The sequence below is a fragment of the Rissa tridactyla genome, chromosome 22 (genome assembly GCF_028500815.1).
Source record: "Rissa tridactyla isolate bRisTri1 chromosome 22, bRisTri1.patW.cur.20221130, whole genome shotgun sequence".
NCBI classification, from domain to species: domain Eukaryota; kingdom Metazoa; phylum Chordata; class Aves; order Charadriiformes; family Laridae; genus Rissa; species Rissa tridactyla.
Genome location: NC_071487.1, coordinates 2,312,951 through 2,332,385, shown reverse-complemented (window position 1 = coordinate 2,332,385; position 19,435 = coordinate 2,312,951). Strand labels below are relative to the sequence as shown.

Genomic DNA, 19,435 nt, shown 5'->3' with positions numbered 1-19,435 from the left:
TTGCACTCTGCCTTTTTTTTTTTTTTTTTAAAATGCGTGGTCTAAAAATAAGGTTGGAAGGTGCTGCGGTGACTCAGGGTACACGGTCTGCAGCGGCGGGGCGGTGATGGTGTGTAATTGCCGTGGCAGTGGCAGTCGGTCCTGCCAGGGCTCTCCACCCAGCTGGCATCAAAGCTGCCGCAGCTACGCTGGAGAGAAACCAGGGGGGTCAAAGCCAGACCTCATACGGCAGCAGGAGTTAACGGGGGGGGGCGTTCGGGTCCGGTGGAGGTTGTGCAGCTCGGCTGGCAGATGCATCCTGCAGGATTTCACGCTCTCTCAGCCAGGTAATCGTTTCCTTTAATGGGAAGGAAATGGAGCTCCGCGTCTCCGGGGATGCTCTCTCCTTCCAGAACCCTTGGCCGGTTTGAAACTAGAGCAGTTCAAAGAGACAAAACGCTTAAGCGATTAATGGATCTTTTGGTAAAGAGAGAGCTGCATCTGAGACACGTGCCCTCTCTCCTACGGCTGTGCCGCCCTGCTAACGACACGCCTTTGACGTGAGACACGGGACAAGCGGCGAGCAGCCGTGCCACCTCCGCTTCCAACAGCCTTGTAAAGCCTCCTCTGAAATTTAGGCAGAAACTCGGCAGGGTTGGACCCCGCTGACACCTCGGCCGGTGGCTGCTGAGCCCAGCGCACGCCGCTCCGCGGGGCTTCGTCCTGTTTTCGCTGGGGACATCCCTCGCCGTAGGAGAGCCCCCTTCCCTTGGGAAGACCCCGGGGGCTCCGCTCCGAGCTCAGGGGTGTCTGTGCCACAACGCACACAGACAAGCAAACGCGCTGCCTTCCCCCCCCCACAGGGTACAAAAAGCAAATTTACTTCTCTGGGTCTAAAAAAACCCCAAAGCTCTGACACGTTGGCTTGGGTGGTTTCCATCTGGAAACACGCCGAGATACTGGAGCTGGGGGAAGAATAAACCCCCAAAACCAAATTGCTCTCTGTGTGGACCTGAAATTGAGGGTAAGACTTTTCTTCGTCTAGTAATAATGTGGTTTTAAACTTCTAATGTATTAAAAGTGGGCTGGAGTGCCGGGCTCGGCCCCAGCAGCTCCGAAGGGTCTGTCACTGCCGGGCTGGAGCTGCTGGTGGCTGCAGGAGGGACACGAAGTATCTGAAAACACGTGTCCTAGTTACAACCTGTTGTGAGGAGGCTGTAATTTATCTGGGGAGGGACAGCATGAGGGGACGTTTTGCAAATCTAAAGCAGCTCACGGGCACTTCAGTAACTTGTTTACTGCTAAAGTGGGACGCTTTGGTGTCCCTGCCGTGCTCGCCGTTCAGGTGATGCAGAAGAAGGTGTGGAAAATAAGCCCGGATGGTTTCACCACCGCGATGTGGGATAAAGCCCCGGCCGGAGCGAGAGGCAGAGCAATGGCCCGGTGCTTCCCACCGCTGCGTTTCTCCATCCCGGGATGGCTCCTCGGCCGCCTTCTCCCCGAGTATTGTCTCACGCCATAGAAATCTGGAGGTCTTAAAGGAGGGGGGGAAAAAAAAAAAAGGGGGGGGGGAAAATTGCTGCACTCAGGAAAAAATTCAATAGCTCATTCAGCTGTTAAGCTGCTGGTGCAGGAAGTGTAAAAGAAAAATGGAGCCTGCTTTGTTCTGCCCAGACAAGGAGTAAATGCCATTGCCCTAACAGCCTTTTTCTGTTCCAAAAAAGCATGAGGTCATCTTTAAAAGCGGTAACCACCGAGCGGGTTTACACTGGGTTACCAGTCTCAGGCTCCCCCTTCATCTCCCCCCCTCCCTTTTCCTGGCACCAGCCCGGCGCGGGGCTCAGCGCGGGATGGCTCCGGCGCGGTGCACGGTGCCCCGCTGCCGTGCCGGGGCTGCTGCGGGCTCCTGACCCCGCTCCAGGGCCTCAGCCGAGGGGCTGCAGGCGTTCTCCGGGGAGGGAGCTGCTCCGGAACCTCCCGTCATCCCATGGGAGATGGTTTTAAGCACCTCTGTGGCTCCGGAGTTGGTGCCATCCCGATGGTGCAGGACGTGTCACCCTCCGGTGACAGCGGAAATGCCGTGCTGTGGAGAAACGCTGCCAGCCGCCGGGCGGCTCTTTGGTTTGGTTAAGTTTGGTTAAGGCTGAGATGCAGGAGCGCATCCCCGACCCCAACCATCTTCCCCACATCCCTGCGGCAGCACGGTATGCCCCGCTACCCCGGCGGGAGGATGGCGGAGGTGATGCTCCGGGCTGCGGGAGCTGATATCGCTCTCCCGGTGCTTCCCATGGGGCAGCTCCAGCGCACGGACATCCCTCAGCACCGATCCTACAGGGTTGGGTTTTTTTATCTTTGAGGGGGGAAGGCGAAAGCAGCATAACTCCGGCAGTTAACTCGGATGTTCGCTTGTTTATTTAGCCTGCCGGGGAGTGGCCGCTTCCAGCTATGAGAAGTATGGGAAGAATTCAGAAACGAGAGGGATCAGTGCATATTTCTTTCCTGGCGTAACGCTTCCTGCCGGCCGGCTGGAGAGGCTGCGGGTGGGCGCGTGCGGGTGGCACCCGTCGCATGAAAGAGAAAGGGTTTTGTGCCGAGTCAACGATGAACCGCTCTGGGTGCTCAGCGCCGGCCGTCTGGCGCGGTGCGGATTGGAGGCGTGCTCCGGCAAGCCCGGTCTCTCGGCACGCCGAGGGTGGCAGTTTCATCCTCGTGACCTGGATCCCGTTTCGGTGCGGCGCCCAGGGCACCACAAAAGGTCCAGGAACCACAAAAGGTCCCTCCGTGTGTGCGGTGGGACGGAGCGGGGATGCTGAGCCCTGTCCCGCAGCGACCTCGGGGGCTGTGGAGCCGGGAAGCGCCGGCGGGGAAGGGTTGGGAAATGGATGAAAGGGCTGAAGGGGCAAAGTCCTGCTGGGAACCAGCTTCGAGATGCTTGACGGAGGCGGCGTCTGCTTCCACACGGAGCCCGTGCTGAGTCACGGCTCGTCAGAGCCAGCGCTGCTGTCACCGCCGGCGCTGCACGCCGCTGACTCAAGAGCTGCGCTGGTTCGGGTTGTTTTTATTCCTACTCAAAGTAGCCCAAATCGTTACCTTTGCAATCTAGCCGGTACGCAAAGAGTTAGCTTTATGCAAAAGAAAACCTGAGGGAGAAGCGGAGGTTCGGCTCGGCAGCCGTCAGCCAGCCTTGCTTTGATGTCAGGGCTGCGCAGAGCAGATGCAGGGTGCGGGAAGTGCCGAACAGTCCCCTGGAAATGCCCTTTTCATGCCTTGCCTCAATGGAAAACGCCAGAGCACCCATAGTAAGGCGCTGCCTGAAGCACCCTGCTCCGTAAACACTGAAAACCCTTTTTTTGCTGAAGGTCTACGAGGGACGCGAGAAATATATGTTATGCGAATACAAGAAATCTGCTTTTTTAACACTTACTGTGATCCTTTAAATTCTTTTGTTTAATGATAAAACCTGGTGTAGAGGAAGGCATTTGTGGTTGTTCTTGAGTCAAAGACCGAGCTGATGCGGGACACAGTTAGGAGCATCCAGGACCCGCTTTTGGTTCAAAATATACAAGCCAGTTTAAAACAACAAATCCTGAGCGTTGCAGAATTTATCCTAACTTGACTCTCGGGCCCCTGTCCTCCGGTGCTTTCCCTAGAAGAGGCAGAAGTGCTCCTGGGATGTTTGCGCTGCTGCCAAACCGTAACTCGGGACTTGTTTGCTTCATCCTCGGGGCCGCTCTGCCCCTCGCCTGCGCTCCTGGCTCCCTCCTTACTCCCCGCAAGGTTTCACAACCCTCCATCGCCGCTGCTTTTGTTGGCACCGACCTCGAAACACCACTGGATAATAGCTCATAGCCCATGTTCTCTTAATTTTTAGTAATTTTCTGTTTAACTTATTGCAGCACTGTTTTTCAGACGCCGTCCTACAACCACATAAGTGAAATCTCGCTGCAGCCCTGGGCTCTGCTGGAGGAGCGGGGCCGGCAGCCCAGAGCCTTGCAAAGTCTGATGACTTCAGCCCTCCTGGAATCGCTTGCAGGACGGCGTGAAAAACGCACGCCGAGCAAAGGTTGCGATAACGCAATAGGAATCGTTTCCGAAAATCAGGCTGCGTTCTGCAGGCAGCGCTGCCCTTCCCGGGAATGCTGCCGGGGAGGAGCGGGAGATGGATTAGCCGGGAGGGCAGAGGCTGCTCTGGCAAAGGTGCGGGGAAGATTTATTTCCTGCTGAGCGAGGTCCATTCGTGACTCAGCAAAAGGCGAGTGGCGTGGTCCTTCTGCAGAGTCACCAGTAGATACCGGGAACGCAGAAGTCAGCCCTGGCCGGGCGCCGGCCGTGGCCGAGCACCGAGGAAGCCCGGCCGCGCGGGTGATTCTCCGCGCTCGGATGACAGAGCGGAGGCAGGAGGAGACGCGGGTGTCCTGACCGTCCCGCGCTCCCTCCCCAGGCCCGGCTGCCTGCAGACGTCGCCTCCCCGTCCTTTTCCAAATGCTGATTTCTTTAAAACACAAAGATTGGGAAAGGGACGACGTAGCTGTGTCCCGCGTGTCATCCCGATTTACATCACACATGCTTCACCCCGCGTGCTTCTGTGTGGCTTTTTTCCAAATACCTTTACCTCACAAGTTATTCATACACCCCTGTAAGCCTGCCGAATGACATCTTTAAAGTTTATTTTGGCTTTTCAAAAATCCCGAGGACGCCCTTCGTGTGCCACCGCCGCAACCCGCTGGATCTTTTGTATCGATGGTCTCCAGTTGCTAATGACGCGCTTAGTTAATTATTCACCAAGGTAACAGAAGCCAGTTTTAAACCCCCGCTGGGCAGAGCGGTCCTGGAGCGTGGCCGGTGGCTGTGGCCGGGTTACCCGACCCACACCAGACACGGATGCGATGTGGGTCCCACTGTAGCTCTGCAGAGCCAGGGACGTCACAGCTGCGGTGCCGGTGCCCAGCCTGGGCTAACAGCCGCCCCGGCTCCGGGAGCCACCAAGGAGCCTTCGGGATGCACGGGATGAGCAGCCGCTGGGGGCTGCAGCTGGAGGTTTTTACACCCAGTGAAACCTACAGGAAAGCTGGAGAGGGACTTTTTACAAGGGCGTGTAGTGATGGGATGAGGGGTGGTGGCTTCAAACTGGAAGAGGAGAGATTGAGATGAGATGTGAGGAAGAAATTCTTGGCTATGAGGGTGGCAAGCCCCTGGCCCAGGTTGCCCAGAGAAGCTGTGGCTGCCCCATCCCTGGAGGGGTTCAAGGCCAGGTTGGACGGGGCTTGGGGCAACCTGGGCTGGTGGGAGGTGTCCCTGCCCGGGGCAGGGGGGGGCACTGGGTGGGCGATAAGGTCCCTTTCAACCCAGACCATTCTGTGATTCTATGATTCTGTGAAACTCCCCTTGACCTTTCTGAGAGCTTGGCCGCTGAAATTTCTACTTGGAAATTCAAAAGAGGAACGGAGGCGTGCGGGGAGTCGCTTGCCCGGTTCCCCCCAGGGAGCCCAGCGCCGTCGCTGTTGGGTGCCAGCGGCTGAGGAGGAACTAGAAGCTGCTGCTGCGGATCGTGTTGCTGTAAAACCGCTCGCCCTGTGCTCGGTGGTGAAGGATGCTGCTCCGTGCGCTCGGGAGAGGCAAAGTGCACTGCTGCCGCCGGCAAGGCAGGGGCTTGCTGGATGGTGCGTGACGGTGGTGAGCTGGAGAACGGTTGTGAGCACAGGGGCAGGTAATGACCCGTAATGACCCAAGAAAAGCGTCATTTCTGATTTATAAGGGTTGCTTTCGCTTTGCAAAGACTCCGTGAAACTAGGCTGCAGGGAGCGTAAAGCTTCTCCCCCATGCCAAGGACTTTAAAACACTAGTTTGGTGATTCCTGCCACGCAGCAGGACTCTCTCCATGTTGCGCTTAGCAAAACTCACCCTCCCTTCATCCAGGCTGGTGTCCCGGTGCCACACGAACCGCGGGATGCTGCGGGGACGGGGACCCGCAGGATGCTGCGGGGACGGGGACACGCGGGCTGCGCGTCTCCAGCCCCGCGGCAGGAGCAGAAGTTCCCTTAAGTAGCTCGCCCTCGACTGATTCATCCGCCTCGTTCCATAAACAGGAAGCTGGGAAAGTACAAGCAGGTGATCTTGCGCCGCTGAAAACATAAATTATATCTGATTGCTTGTATTTTTTTATTTTTTTTTTTCCTCCAGCTGCCTGCTAACTCTTTATCCAGGTGAAGGATTGTTTTGTCAATGAGGAGTGAAGTGTTTGCAGTGGGGAGGTCTTTCAAGTTCACGGTGCAGAGTTAGAAGGAGCTTGGCTTTGAGACGGAGCCGTTCCCCAGTGCTTCAGGATAACTGCTCTCGCCAGAGCGTGCGCTCTCAGCAGGGATTTCTTTGGAAAAGCAGGTGATCAGAGCTGCCTGTGCATCAGCTGCCTAACAGGCAAAATTTTCCTGCTTATTTTGCAGGATTAATGACATAAAAACCGACAGTAGCACTAGTGCAGCTGGTGTCCAGCTCTTGCTGAGCCCACGTAGGGAATCGCAGCAGGGTTGAACACAAGCTGCTGCTCTGAAATCCCAAAGAACTCACAGGGCTGGGGTCTAAATAGCACTTGATGCTGAGGGAGCAAGCTGTCTCCTGAGATAAAGCATTCCACCCTGGAACTGCTGCTTTTTCATGGAAGAGAGACCGGAGCGGCGCATTGCCGGTGCCCGTGTCGGGAGGCTGGACCGGCGTCTGCCCGCCGTGCCAGGAGAGTGGCTCCTTGTGTGGGGTTTGGCACCCTGATGTGGGACTTTGGGTGCTGGTCCAGCTCGTTGCAGGACTCCAGACCCTTTGGTTAAAGCCACGGTGGCATGTCGCCCAGGTCAGAGCTCAGGTGTGACACCAGCATCGCCATCGCGAGGACGTCCTGCTTTGCTGCAAACCAGCCGAGTCTCACAGCATCACGGCTTAGGAAGTCGGGGCAGGAGAGGAGGATCCTTCCCCCGGGACTAGCCTGCTTCCTTCTCCCAATTTCTGTGGTACCAGACTTTATTTCAACAGCGTGGCTTCCCGCGTTGTCCTGACTAACGTCTTCCAGGACGTGGGGAGGCGGAGATTTCCGAATAACCCTGCTAATTCAGGGAATCGTCCCGTGGCGGAGTCGGTATCGCTGGCTGAAGCGCCGCTTGTTTTCTCCCGCCGCGTTGGGTGTTGCAAAGGGAGCCCGGTGCCGTTCAGGGATTGAAAAGTTCAACGCACGTTACGTGCTGCTGCCAAGCTAAATAATCCCCGAGAGTGCCGTTGTGGTCTGGAATGAAATCCCTTTAATGTCTAAACATAGGCGAGACAGCTCGAGTCTGCGAGGATTTTAGATGGGGCAGACACTCCCCCCTTTTTTCCCCCCCGGTAAAGGCAGCAGTTCAGCATCTGCTTTGAAGCTGCCGGTCCTGGGGAGAAGACTGAAGGAGTCTCTAATTAAAGTTAGCAGAGAAGGGCTGCAGTGGGCGGCTGGCTGGGGCGCGGGGAGCGCCGCTCGTATCCGACCCTGTGTTTGCTTTGGCTCCTTCCTCCTCCCAGCATCATCTCCTGGTGTGTCCGGTGGCGGGAGGTGGCTCTCGCTGCAGCCCCCTCCCCGTATTCCCCCGTTAGTGGACGCTCAGGGCTGAGTCACTGCCGGGCAGGGCAGGGAAGTGACTTTTCCTGACACCTCTGCATCACCCCCGCCTTGACGATGATAAAGAAACGACCTGAGAACGGTGTCTGGCCAAAGGAATCCGGCTGGGAAGACGTGGCCGGAGCTGCCCTCCGCGTGCCGCAGCCCTGGCCGCTGCCCCGGGCACAGTGATGGTTTACGTCGGTCTCGCAGCCAAACTTCTGCAGTTGCTGCTTTTACATTTCGAGGAAGGCTGTTTAACCTGCCTTCTCCCTGCCGGGGCGCCCGGCTGCAGCGTGGCGGTCGCAGGGACACGGCCCCACGTGCAGGTTGTGCCCGGTCGGGTGCCGGGTACGGTAAAGCCCCAGGATCGGCACAGCCAGGCGTGGGCACAGCGTTCGGCAGCCGGCCGGGGTCCCCGAGACCCTCAGAGAGTTTGGTGCTCAGGCAAAGCTCCGCTCCTGCTCCGCTCCGGCTCACCCTGCGGTGCTTTCCTCCTTTCCGCGTTCAGCTGGGCCCTTTTTTTATGGAAAGTTCGTTGGAGACGTGAGCTTTCGGTGCCTCTCGTGCTGTGGTATCCCCCTGTGTCTGTGCCTGTGCCTTGTTGCCTGTCCCCTGCTTCGGCATCTGAGAAACCTCTGCCCCTTGCCTGGGCCCTGACTTGCCACCTCCCACCCAGCGCGGGACCGTCTGTGGCTCTTGCTTTCTTACGTCGCTTTTTTCAGGGGCATCGATTTGCAAAATGATGGAGAAATAGCGTAGGTCTGAGTCTGTGCAGAGGAAACCCTGGGGCAGGAGTCGGGGCGGGACGAAGGCAGCGGTGCCACGAGTGGACGAGGTTTGAGGGGGAACATCCCGAAGCTGTGGGTGGTCACGGCCGAGCCGTGTCCCCGTCCGCCTTCCCCCGGCTGGAAACTTTCTGTTCGCTTTTCCAGTCGCTCAGTTGAATGCATCTGGCAGGGCTTCCTGCCGAAAAAGTTTCATTTTTCCCCTCTCGTCGTCAAGTTTCTGTTTGGTTTGTTGGTTTGTTTTTTTTTTTTTTAAATCAAAAGAAAAGCCTGAAGAGAGTGCACCCAGAGTGCTGTTTAAAGGAAAGGAGAACTTGAAGCAAAAATCAGGAAACGGGAAGTTGGTGTCATCAGTTTAGGGCTCCTGGAAGCCCTTTGCACGTGGCCGTCCATGAGGACACACCGCACGACCCTTTCCGAGGTGGTGGCCGGTGGTGCGGCGGCTTCGTGCACGATGCCAACCCCCCCTCTCCCCCCGCTCCTTGTTTTGCAGGATTCTCGCTTGCTGGGGCCTGGAGCCGATGGCAGACAATGTCAACAACTAACAACATAGCGCAGGCCCGGAAGCTGGTGGAGCAGCTCCGCATCGAAGCCGGCATCGAGAGGATCAAGGTGAGCGCAGGAGCTGGAGCGGCGCGACACGGGCCACGTCTGGGGAGGGCAGGGAGGGAACGGGAAGGGTCCCAGGGTTTTCCCTGAGGAGCTGCGTGCTGTTGCGGTGTCTCCAGCTCAGGTAGTGCAGCGTTTCTATGCGAGACCCCTTTCTACGGGCACTGCTCGTACCAGGAGGTAAGATTTCACCTGAGCGGCTTCTCCCAGGTGTTAGGGGGTGACCGCACCATCCGAGGACAGACCGGTGACCGTAGTAAGTTCCTGGAGCTCGGCTGGGCACACACGACCCGTGAAGACACTGAAGCTGCAGGGGCTGGACCCAGCAAAGCTCTGCCGGGCGCGTTCACACGCACTCCACTCTCAGTGCTCCATTTTTCCGCAGGTTGGCTTCACTATCCATGTGCAGCTTCTCTCAGAAAGCCGCTGCCTACAGTTCTTTCTCAGCCGCCGCATTCTTGCAAACGAGCAAGGATGGCGGCACGCCTTCGCGCTGGTTGGAGGCACGTTTATGGTGGCACTAGGGAAGGTTAATTTTGTGCTGCAGTTGTCCAGGGAAGCAAACCGGAGTCTATTCTCAGCTGCCTGCTGGCTCACCAGCAATCCGCTGGGGCAACGAAGGAGCCCCAGAAACAGAGCTCCCTTTGGCACCGGGGGGACGGAGCTCGCAGCAGGTGATGTGCTCGCAGCCACAGCGTCCCCTGAGAGTCGGAGACGGGGTCCCCCAGGAGCTTTCACTCTATTCTGGGAACCGGCTCGGCCATTGCGGTACCGGGGCTCCTCTGGCCACGTGAGCTCCGGAGAGCAACCTTTGCCGGAAGCAAATATTAGCACGTGGGCAGCGAGTCCCGGCTCTGTGAGCAGGAAACCACGGGCCACGGAGGAACCCAGCTGGTCGCCCGGCTCTGCCCGCCTCGGTGGGCAGGGGGGGTCGGGCAGGGGGTTGTCGGGCTGCTCCGCTGCCCGTCCCGCCGAGAAACCTCCCCGGGAGAGGAGGAAAGAGGGGAGAGATGAGATCTGTTCATGGAAAGCCGCTTGTCAGTAAATCACACAAAGGAAAGCCCCGTGCATGGGGATGAAACGCAGAGCGAAACTGAAATACTGTAAAACGCAGAGGTGTGAAATCCACTTGATAGTTTTTAATTTAGTTTCCTGGTCAAAGAATGTTTTCTCTGACTTTCAGTCCCTGCCGCTTCCGCAGCAGTGGCTCCTCCGTCATCTCCGGTTTTTGATGTGCGGGAGCTGCTGCTGCTGCTTTCAATATCTTCTTTTTTTTTTTTTTTTTTCTTAAAGCCGTGAGGTTTTGTAGCTGTTTTTAGGGCCACCGCTTTCCAGACTCCAGTGGTGCACCCAGCAGGGAGGCTATTTTAGGGAAGACAAAATAAATTACAGGTCTTCCCCCAACACGCTCCTAAGAATTACCGTGTCTCAGCTCCAGGATCCCCAGCAGCGCGCGCCGAGGAGGAGGCAGGGTGTGTGTACGCTTACCGACCTTTGTAGCTGCGACTATCCTAAATGCTTTGCTGGGAAAAAAAAAAAAAACAACAGCGGTGGGACCGCGGCACACTGGTATTTCGGCTGAGTGGGGAAGACGTGCTGTCTGGGCGAGCTTTCAATAAAGCCCTGACCCTCAAACCCCGCTCTCGGGCGAGCGTGCCAAGCCGGCCGGCTCCTAAGCGCGGCATCGACCCAGCGCTCGCTCCTCCAGCTCGCCGAGACGCGGGTTTGCCTGCAGATAAATGAGCTGATAACGCTGCTGAGAGGAGGGAACGGGCTGCCCCGCGAGCTGTTGATGTGCGGCCGGGGGAATACCCTCCAATTCCTCCCTGCCCGAGCGCCCCACGCCGCAGTCGAGCCGAGCCCTGCCACCGCGCTGCCGTTTTCCTCCTCCTCAGCCCCTCCGTGCCTCGGCCAGAGAAGGGCCGGGCTTTTCCCAGCCGCCGCGTCGGGCTCATCCTTCCCTTCCTTCGCCCAGCTGGAGCTTTAAGAGGAGCGCGGAGGTTTCGGGGCCACTTGCTCTCATAACAGGTTCAGCCGCGCTCCCGGCGAGCTAATCTCTGTCCCCTTGCTTTGCCGGGAGATTAGCGGTAATTACTGTTTTACGCGAGTAATTGGGTTAAGGGAGAGCCTTGACCTTGTCCCTGCAGAGCAGTGTTGCTGTTGGATCCCAAAGTATACGCGAAATATGTTTTAAGTGCAGGCCAGCAGCAGTCGGCGTTCATTAGAAGTGCTCATTACTGGTTAAGGACTTTTCATTCTTAATATTGCAATAATACCGCAAAAGCGCCTCGTCTCGTGCAGTCTCTGGAGCTGGGGGGAAAGGAGGAGGAAACCCACCCTGTGGGGTGGAAGCCCAGCTGAAGGGGTTTGCCCAAAACTCCGGAGAACAGGGGTTTTTTGTCGCGGGCGCCGTTTCTCCTCCTGGCTGCGCCCTCTCGGTTGCTGCTGGAAGGTTTAATAATGGTGGCGGAGAACTGCCCGTTCCTGCCGGACGGGCTGCGTCGCTCCGCAGGGATCCCTGCTCTGCGGCTGCGGAGCGCGGTGAGCCCTGGCGCTGCCACAGCGAGAGCGTGGAGGTGCTTTTCCTCCCCGTAAGTCACATCTGGGCTCGGCTGAGAGGGGTGAGTGGCCCCGGTGCCCAGCAGCCGCGGGGATGCTGGGAGGGGAACCGCTCCGCAACTCCAACGGGTCACATCTGGGCCTTCCAGATGTGGTGTGGTCGCGTCTATGTTTTGTGTTTGCCTTATGTTCAACCAGTTATTAAGTTAATTTAAAAAAAAGGGGCTGTTGTCGGTCTCGCTGCCTGGATCCCCCGGTGCCTCCCGCCCTCTTCGCTGCGGCCGCTGCTCGCCCACCACCACCGGCCCCTCTGCCGCCTGCTCCGGGCTCCCGCTTCCCAGAAAACGGCTTTGAACTAAAATAAGCAGAGCCTTAAGTAATAGTTTCTAACAGTTTCCAAACCTCCATTTTTAACATCAGAGGGTGGCCGCTCTCAAGCAGGCATTTTTTTCCTTTCTTTTTACTCCCAAAGCCCTTAAAAATGAGGACAATAATATCTTCTTTTAAATCTCTTGCTGTGGCCTGGGAGCAGTTTTCCCGTACTCATCCCTTTATTTATGTCAGACCTTCCAAACCTTTTTTGTGTCCCATTTCCCCTTTTCATTTGTCGCCGTCTCCATCGAGTTTCTGTTAGGAAAAGCCGGTTTTCTTCCTCCCCGCGGAGCCGATGGTGCCGAACTCTGCGCCTCCGCCCCAATATAGAACCATATTCTCATTCACCTTCTGCTTTCTCCCAACCTTTAGGTCTCGAAAGCGTCTTCGGAGCTAATGAATTACTGCGAGCAACATGCCAGGAACGACCCGCTGCTGGTTGGAGTGCCCGCTTCGGAGAATCCTTTTAAGGACAAAAAGCCTTGTATCATCCTATAGCTTTCCTGGCTCCGGCGCGTGCGATCTCTCAGGCAGGGCACCGTTCTCCATCGACTGAAACCAAGCGACAAACGTACAACTGCGCCGAGGGGTAAACACTAAATGTTGGATTCAAATAGAACTTAAAATCTCACCCCCCAAAAAAAAAAATAATAATAATTATATATATATATATATATAATTGCAAGTGGTTTAGGGAAGGGTGTCTGCTCCTGGGAAGGTGCCGCATTGAGAGGGGTCAAAATTTAACAAAGGAAAAAAAAGTCAAAAAAACAAACAAACTGGGGTTGAGGGGTGGGGGGAGGTGTTTTTAATCGCGATATTAGAAATTGGTTACCGGGGTGGTGGAGCCAGCGGGGGGGGGGGGTTTATTGCGTTTGCCGATGGGATGCAAGACCCGAGTGCGGGGACCTCGCGTGGAACAAAGCTCTTGAGTGGGGCCGATCCAATTAGTTTCCAATTAGCGCATGAGTTGCAGGAATTTGCTCTGTTTCTTGAGAGGGCGCAAGGCAGAAGCGCCCAGGTGGGGAGCTATTTTGTAGAAAACTAGTACAAAAAAAAAAAAAAGAAAAAAACAAACAAACCAACCACAACCCAACCAAAACACGGGCTCGAAAAATTGCTGTTGCAGATGGATAAAATGAGGCTGGGGGAGAGGAGGAAGGGGGGGGCCGGGGGGGTCCTGCTCCGCTCGCACGAGGGGACGGCACCGCGGGGAAACGCTCTCCGTCGCATCCATCGGGAGAGGGGGTTTCCGCCAGCGGCGCTGCGAGGCCGGGGGCGAACCCCTCTGATCCCTTCTGGGGTTTCTCCCTCTTGTTACCACTGATTTTTCCCAAACGGGACCGTACCGGGGGCGGGGGGAGGGGGGAGGGAAGGGGCTTTCTGTTGTGCAGTATCGCGTGAGAAATCTTTCAAAATTGGCTTTTTGGAGAGTCTCGGTCCAAAACACTACGATTGGCAGATTTACCAGCATTTCCCATCTCCCTTTTTCTCACCGAGAGCGGCGAGTGGGAGTCCTTCCGCTAAACCCGGTTCGTTCGGGGGGATGATGGGATGGCTGGAGGAGAAACAGTTGGGTTCCCTCCCCTTGGAATTCTTGAGATGCGATTGAAGCGGCGAGCGCTTTGTTCGCCGGGCGTCAGACGCAGGTGCCGCGGGGCCAGGGATAACCCAGCGCGGAGCAGCCGGCGAGGAAGAGGGAAGAAGCGGGCGAGCCTTCCTCCCGCCGCCCAGCCCTGCGCAGCCACGGCAGCCCCGGAGCTCGGCTTCTCCGTGCCGGGGCGGGTGGATGCTCGGGAGAAAGATCAGAGCTCAGGGACGTCCCACCGCGTCTCCCCTCGCCACCCCCGGCACCCTGCGGCCGCCTGAGCCGCGGCATCGCCCACCGGCGTCTGTCGGGGATAGGACGGGTCCCCGGCGCTGGGTTCAAGCCACCGAGCCCCGTCTGCGTCCACAGGGCAGAGCCCGGGGCTCGGCGGCTCCTGGGGGGATGGCGAACGCTCGCCGCGGTGGGCAGAGGCGCGTTGGGTTCCCCCACCAGCACGCCGTTCCCGGTTATCCTCAACACCGTCCTGGGGTCTGAATGCAGGTTTCGGTTTGGGGAGGAAAAGGGGGAAAAGAAAAAAAAAATAACAAAAACGACCACCTGATGTGAAATTCTGGGAATTTTCCCGTCCCCCCAGTGCTTTGGGTTTGGTTTGAAATGCCACGACTTCCCGCTGGGATGGGAACCGCGGGCGGGCGACCCCGTCGTGGGACGGGGAGTGTTTCCGTGGCTGCCGGCTGCGCCTGGAGAGGGGAGACCCTGGGGCTGGGATTTCGGGGACAAGGCTGAACCCGCTCCGTCGGGGTCCAGCTGGAGGGAGGGACCCTTGCAGCCCGTACTGGACGCTGCCTGGGCTTAGACTGGTGGGAGTCGCTGGTCCCGGCAGGGCACTGGGAGGCTTTACTGGTTGCGTTTCGGAGACTGACGGTGCTCCCGGCGCCCGGGGAGCTGCGCGGGGCGATGCCGGAGGCCGGCTGGAAGGCAGGGAGAGGAGCAGAGCCCGCAGCCGCCTGGCTGCTAGCCGGGGAGGGCAGGTTGGCATCTTCCAGGAGGAAGGGCAGCTTGGAGGGTCTTCCTCCCGCCGGGCCGACGCAGGGTGTCGGGCCCCTCTCCGGCAGCGCCGGCGGGGGCTGCGGTCAGCAGAGACGCTCCATTTACACGTCTTGGTTGCAGGTATCTTGCCATCGCTTTTTTTTAAGTCCGCCATCACTTGCCTTTTTAAACGAAGTTGGGAATAAAAACCCACAAACCAACCCACGTTTTTTAACACTAACGCAAAGGCCAGCATCCCCCCGTCTGCATCACGCGGCTGCTTTCGGGGCGGGGGGGGGATCCGGTGACGGTTTAAACCTCCCCTCTGCCCCCGCTGTGCCGTGGGTCCTGTCCCGGCACCAGCCTTATGCCGACTTTGTTGGTGACTCCCGGGATTTCACCCCGTCCCGACGTGGGCGCCGGGGGAGACGGAGCGGAGGGAAGTGGGTTTCTCTCGTTGACCTCCCTCTGTGGCCGAGCGTGTCCCCAGCCCTGCTCCCCCCGCCCCGGCCCGGCCCCGCGCCGGGCATCGGCCGGCAGCCCCGCCGCAGCAGCAGGCGATGCCTTTTTGTTGTTTTGTTTTTCTTTTTTTTTTTTTGAAAATCTTTTCATCCGACATAACTTCAAGCTCTCGGACGCCGCGTCTGTAGCAGGAGGCGAGCGGAGAGCGCTGAGGTGCGCGGGGGTTTTGCCGCAGCGGGGCTTTTCTCTTCTCCACGAGGGAATTTCCTCTGTCCTTAATCTAGTACAGTTCCAGCCTTATTTTTCTACTCCAGATTGCTGAATTCTTCCTCTACGTTAGAGACCAGCGCATGGTGCTATAGCCGGTGACCCGGGTGCAGGTCAGCCAGAGAAACCCGCGCTCTGCGTGGCGGCGAGCGAGCGGCCGAGGTGACGGCGGGAGCCGGTCACGGCTCCTCCGCTCGGCACCCGGCCAGGGGCTGTGTCCCCCCCTACCCCGTCACCGGCTGCCCGAGGGGGCTCCTCAAGACCCCCGGTCGGGCAGGCGCCAGCCCTTGGCATCCCCCGGGATCAGACGGGGCGGCTCAGAGCCCCGGTGCCAGGCGGTTTGTGTTGGGATGCTCTGCCGGCAAACACCGCGGGATGCTCTGCCAGAAAATGCCATGGGATGCTCTGCCAGTGGGTGCCATGGGATGCTTTGCCGGCAAACACCGCAGGATGCTTTGCCGGCAAACACCATGGGATGCTCTACCAGCAAATACAATGGGATGCTGTGCCGGTGAATGCCGCGGGATGCTCTCCTGGCAAACACCACGGGATGCTCTCCTGGCAAACTCCGCGGGATGCTGTGCCGGTGGGTGCCACGGGATGCTTTGCCGGCAAACACATTGGGATGCTCTGCCAGCAAATACGATGGGATGCTGTGCCGGTGAATGCCACGGGATGCTCTCCCGGCAAACACAGTGGGATGCTCTGCCGGAAAATACCATGGGGTGCTCTGATGGCAAACACCGTGGGATGCTCTGACGGTGAACGCCATGGGATGCTTTGCCGGCAAACTCCGCGGGATGCTGTGCCGGCAAATGCGATGGGATGCTGTGCTGATGAATGCCACGGGATGCTCTCCCGGCAAACCCCGCGGGATGCTCTGCCGGCAAAGCCAGCCGGGCGCGCCACGCTCCAGCAGAGCGGGGTCACTCTGCCTCCCCCCTCGTCCTTCCGCCCCCGTGGGCCACGCTCATCCCCGGTGTCTCGCCCGCGCGGTGCCGGGATGGCCGGCGAGGGGCCAGGCGGCGGGTTTAGGTTCGGCGTACGGCTGGAGCCGGGAGAAGGGGATCGGGAAGCGTCTCCTTGGGGTCCCGTGGGAGCCTGGGGACAGGGGGCTCCCGGCGCAGGGGGGGCCGGCGGCGGCGGGGCGGGCAGGGGCCTGCCGGCGGGTGCTGGTGTCTCTCAGTGGGTGATTCGTTAGGTGGGAAAAAATCCTCGAACCTTTCGTTTTAATTTTTTTTTTATTGTTATTATTATTTTATTTTTATTTTTATTTTTTTTTCCTCGTCTGAGTAAATCGGTGATCATACTGTAGATGTTTTTGTATGGCATAAATATAAGTGCAAATTACAGTAGTCGCTTGTACTTTGTTAGTGCATTTGCCAAAAAAAAAAAAATGTAAAAAAAAAGGAAAAAAAGGGAAAAAAAATTAAAAAAAAAAAAAAAAAAGACACTTTTCAGGACTTTTTAAGTGCTGCAGCTCACGGGGGCGGGGGGGGGAGCGGGAGCTGCCGACAGCCCCGGCTCCACAAAGGCCTTTTTCTGGCCGTAAAGACATGCCCAAATCTGCCCGGCGTTTCTTTTTAGCGTGTGGTGAAGCCAAAAATAGAAAGGAGAGAGACAGAAAAAAAAAGAAAAGGGAGAGAGGAAACGTTGCTTCTATTTAATTTTTTTGATCCTTTTTTTCCTTGTCTTCCCCTCCCTGTCTCGGGGACCGTCCCGGAGCCGGGAGACACCCGTGGGGCTGGCAGGGTCCGGAGGATCGGTGACGGAACCTCCGGAACCCGCAGCCCGGCAAATCCCCCTTCCTCCAAGTACTTAAAAAGTCAACTTTATTTAACAAAGTAAAAATAACGCATTTACTTCATCGAACAGAAGCCACGCGTCTTGATAACTTTGCGCTCTTCATTTTTTCTCTCTGGTCTATTATTAATTATTATTATTATTATTAATTATTATTTGCCAAACTCTGATCTTGTTGCCAAACGCCAATCAAGGTTTGTAAAGACTGTACTTAGGGAGTAATCGGTGTCTGTAACGTAGGCTCCTCATAACGTCCGCAGTTTTGGATCTCGGATTTTGATTTCTGGTGTGCCATAGACCCAATTTCTTGCACAGTGTTTAATATTTTGTGGACTTGTTGTTAAGAAGTGAATTGATAACACAATAAAAAAGCTCACTTTTCATTTTGCCACGGCCCCTGCCCGGCCTCTCCTGCGCCTGCTGCCACGATAAGGGGCCGGGGGGCTGGGGGGGGACCGGGGACGACGACGGGGACACCCCGGGGGGTGTCTCGGTGCTGCTGGGGCCTGGGGACACGGTGGCTGGGGAGGGGAAAGCATCAGGGACGGGGAGTGACGGACCCTTCCAGAGCCTTCTCCGGAGCTGGGTTCACCGAAGTCCCCCCTCCTGGGGAGGGTTCGGATGCCCCCCCCCACACCCTCCAGCCTGAGGATGCTCCGGCGTCCCGAGCAGGATGGGGCGGGATCCCCCCGCTCTCCCTCCAAAGCCCCTCGGGGACCCCCTTCTCCCACCCCGGGGGGCTCCTCACCCCACCCCGGTGCTCCCCATCCCCGGCAGATCCTGCCCGGCCTCGGCGGCTCCGGATCTGGCAACGGCAAGCTGGGATGGGAGCGGGATGGGAGAAGGATGAGAGCGGGCTGGGAACAGGATGGGAGTGGGATGGGAGTGGGACGGGAGCAGGATGGGAATGGGACAGGATCGGGACAGGAATGGGACAGAAGTGGGATGGGAGAAGGATGGGAATGGGATGGGAGAAGGATGGGAATGGGACGGGAGCAGGATGGGAACGGCATCGCCCGCTTCCCCAGAAGCACCTGATTTGCCCCTTCAGCATCTCCCGCTTCCCGGGGAGCACTGGGAACCTGTCCCACGGAACCACGGCAAAACGCAACAGCGAGCAGCGTTTCTTCCCTTTTTGGAGAAAAGGCCGGGATCTCCTGGCAGCCACCCCGTCTCCCAGCTCAGCTTCCCAGCAGCTCCCACCCAGCGCCGGGCTCCGGTGCCGGAGCAGCGTGTGCCACGGGAGCCGCTTTCCTGGAAGGCGCCGGCCTCCACACCGCCGGCGGCCGCGGGGAGAGGCCCGGCAGGAATGTGCTGCTGCTACGGGCAGTCTGGAGCCACGCTTCCTCCGCGTGCCTGGAATTGCTGGGATTTTTCTGTGTCTGACCCGAAAATGCCGAGCTGGGATGGGCAGTGGGATGGGAACGGGACGGGAACAGGACAGGAGCGGGATGGGAGTGAGACGGGAACAGGATGGGAGCAGGATGGGAATGGGACGGGAGCAGGATGGGAATGGGACAGGAGCAGGATGGGAATGAGATGGGAACAGGATGGGAGCGGGATGGGAATGGGATGGGAGCGGGATGGGAGCGGGATGGGAGCGGGATGGGAATGGGACAGGAGCAGGATGGGAACGGGATGGGAACAGGATGGGAGCGGGATGGGAGCGGGATGGGAGTGGGATGGGAATGGGACAGGAGCAGGATGGGAATGGGATGGGAACAGGATGGGAGCAGGTTGGGAGCGGGACGGGAGTGGGATGGGAATGGGATGGGAGCAGGATGGGAGCAGGTTGGGAGCGGGACGGGAGCGGGATGGGAATGGGACAGGAGCAGGACGGGAACGGGACAGGAGCAGGACGGGAGCGGGGCGGGAGCAGGACAGGAGTGGGATGGGAGCAGGACCGGGAGCAGGATGGGAGTGGGATGGAAGCGGGACGGGAGCGGGACGGGCAGCCCTGGCCGCAAAGCGCCTGCCTGGCTCTGCCGGCGGCTGGTGCCGAAGGTCCGAGCCGTGGTCCTGGGGCCAAGCCGTGGTGCTGGGGCCGAGCCCCGTCGCCCTGCACGGGGGGGGGCCCGACCGCACGGCGGGATCTCGGGGGTCTGGCCCCCATCCCCGGGACGTGGGGTGACGCCTGCGCCCCGCGGAGCCCCGGCAGCCGCAGGGGAGCAGAGGGGACGCGGCGTCCCCAGGCGCCAACAGCATCTCGGGGAGACGTGACCCCGCTGGAGCCACCAGCGCCAGCCCCGTCCCCTCCCGCTGGTGTCTCGCGACGTCCCCGCACCCGGGACTGGGGCTCAAACTCGCCCAAATTCACTTCAAAGGTGGGGAGGTGCCGGTGGGGGACCGGGAGCTGCTCCCTCCGTCCTGCAAATCCCCTTCCGAGCCAAATCCACCGGCGCCGGA

General features: G+C 58.5%; 1 protein-coding gene across 5 annotated transcripts in view; it reads left to right on the top strand.

The window, feature by feature from the left end:
- GNG7 (G protein subunit gamma 7) overlaps nt 1-13,005 on the top strand; it is a 76,641-nt gene extending 63,636 nt beyond the window's left edge. For all 5 annotated transcript variants that reach the window (XM_054181712.1, XM_054181714.1, XM_054181713.1 and 2 more), the window contains 2 exons: nt 8,873-8,991; nt 12,292-13,005. In XM_054181712.1, coding sequence (XP_054037687.1) covers nt 8,911-8,991; nt 12,292-12,417 — 207 coding nt within the window. In that variant the 5' untranslated portion in view covers nt 8,873-8,910 and the 3' untranslated portion in view covers nt 12,418-13,005. The remainder of the gene's footprint in view (nt 1-8,872; nt 8,992-12,291) is intronic.
- The last annotated feature ends 6,430 nt before the right edge of the window (nt 13,006-19,435 follow it).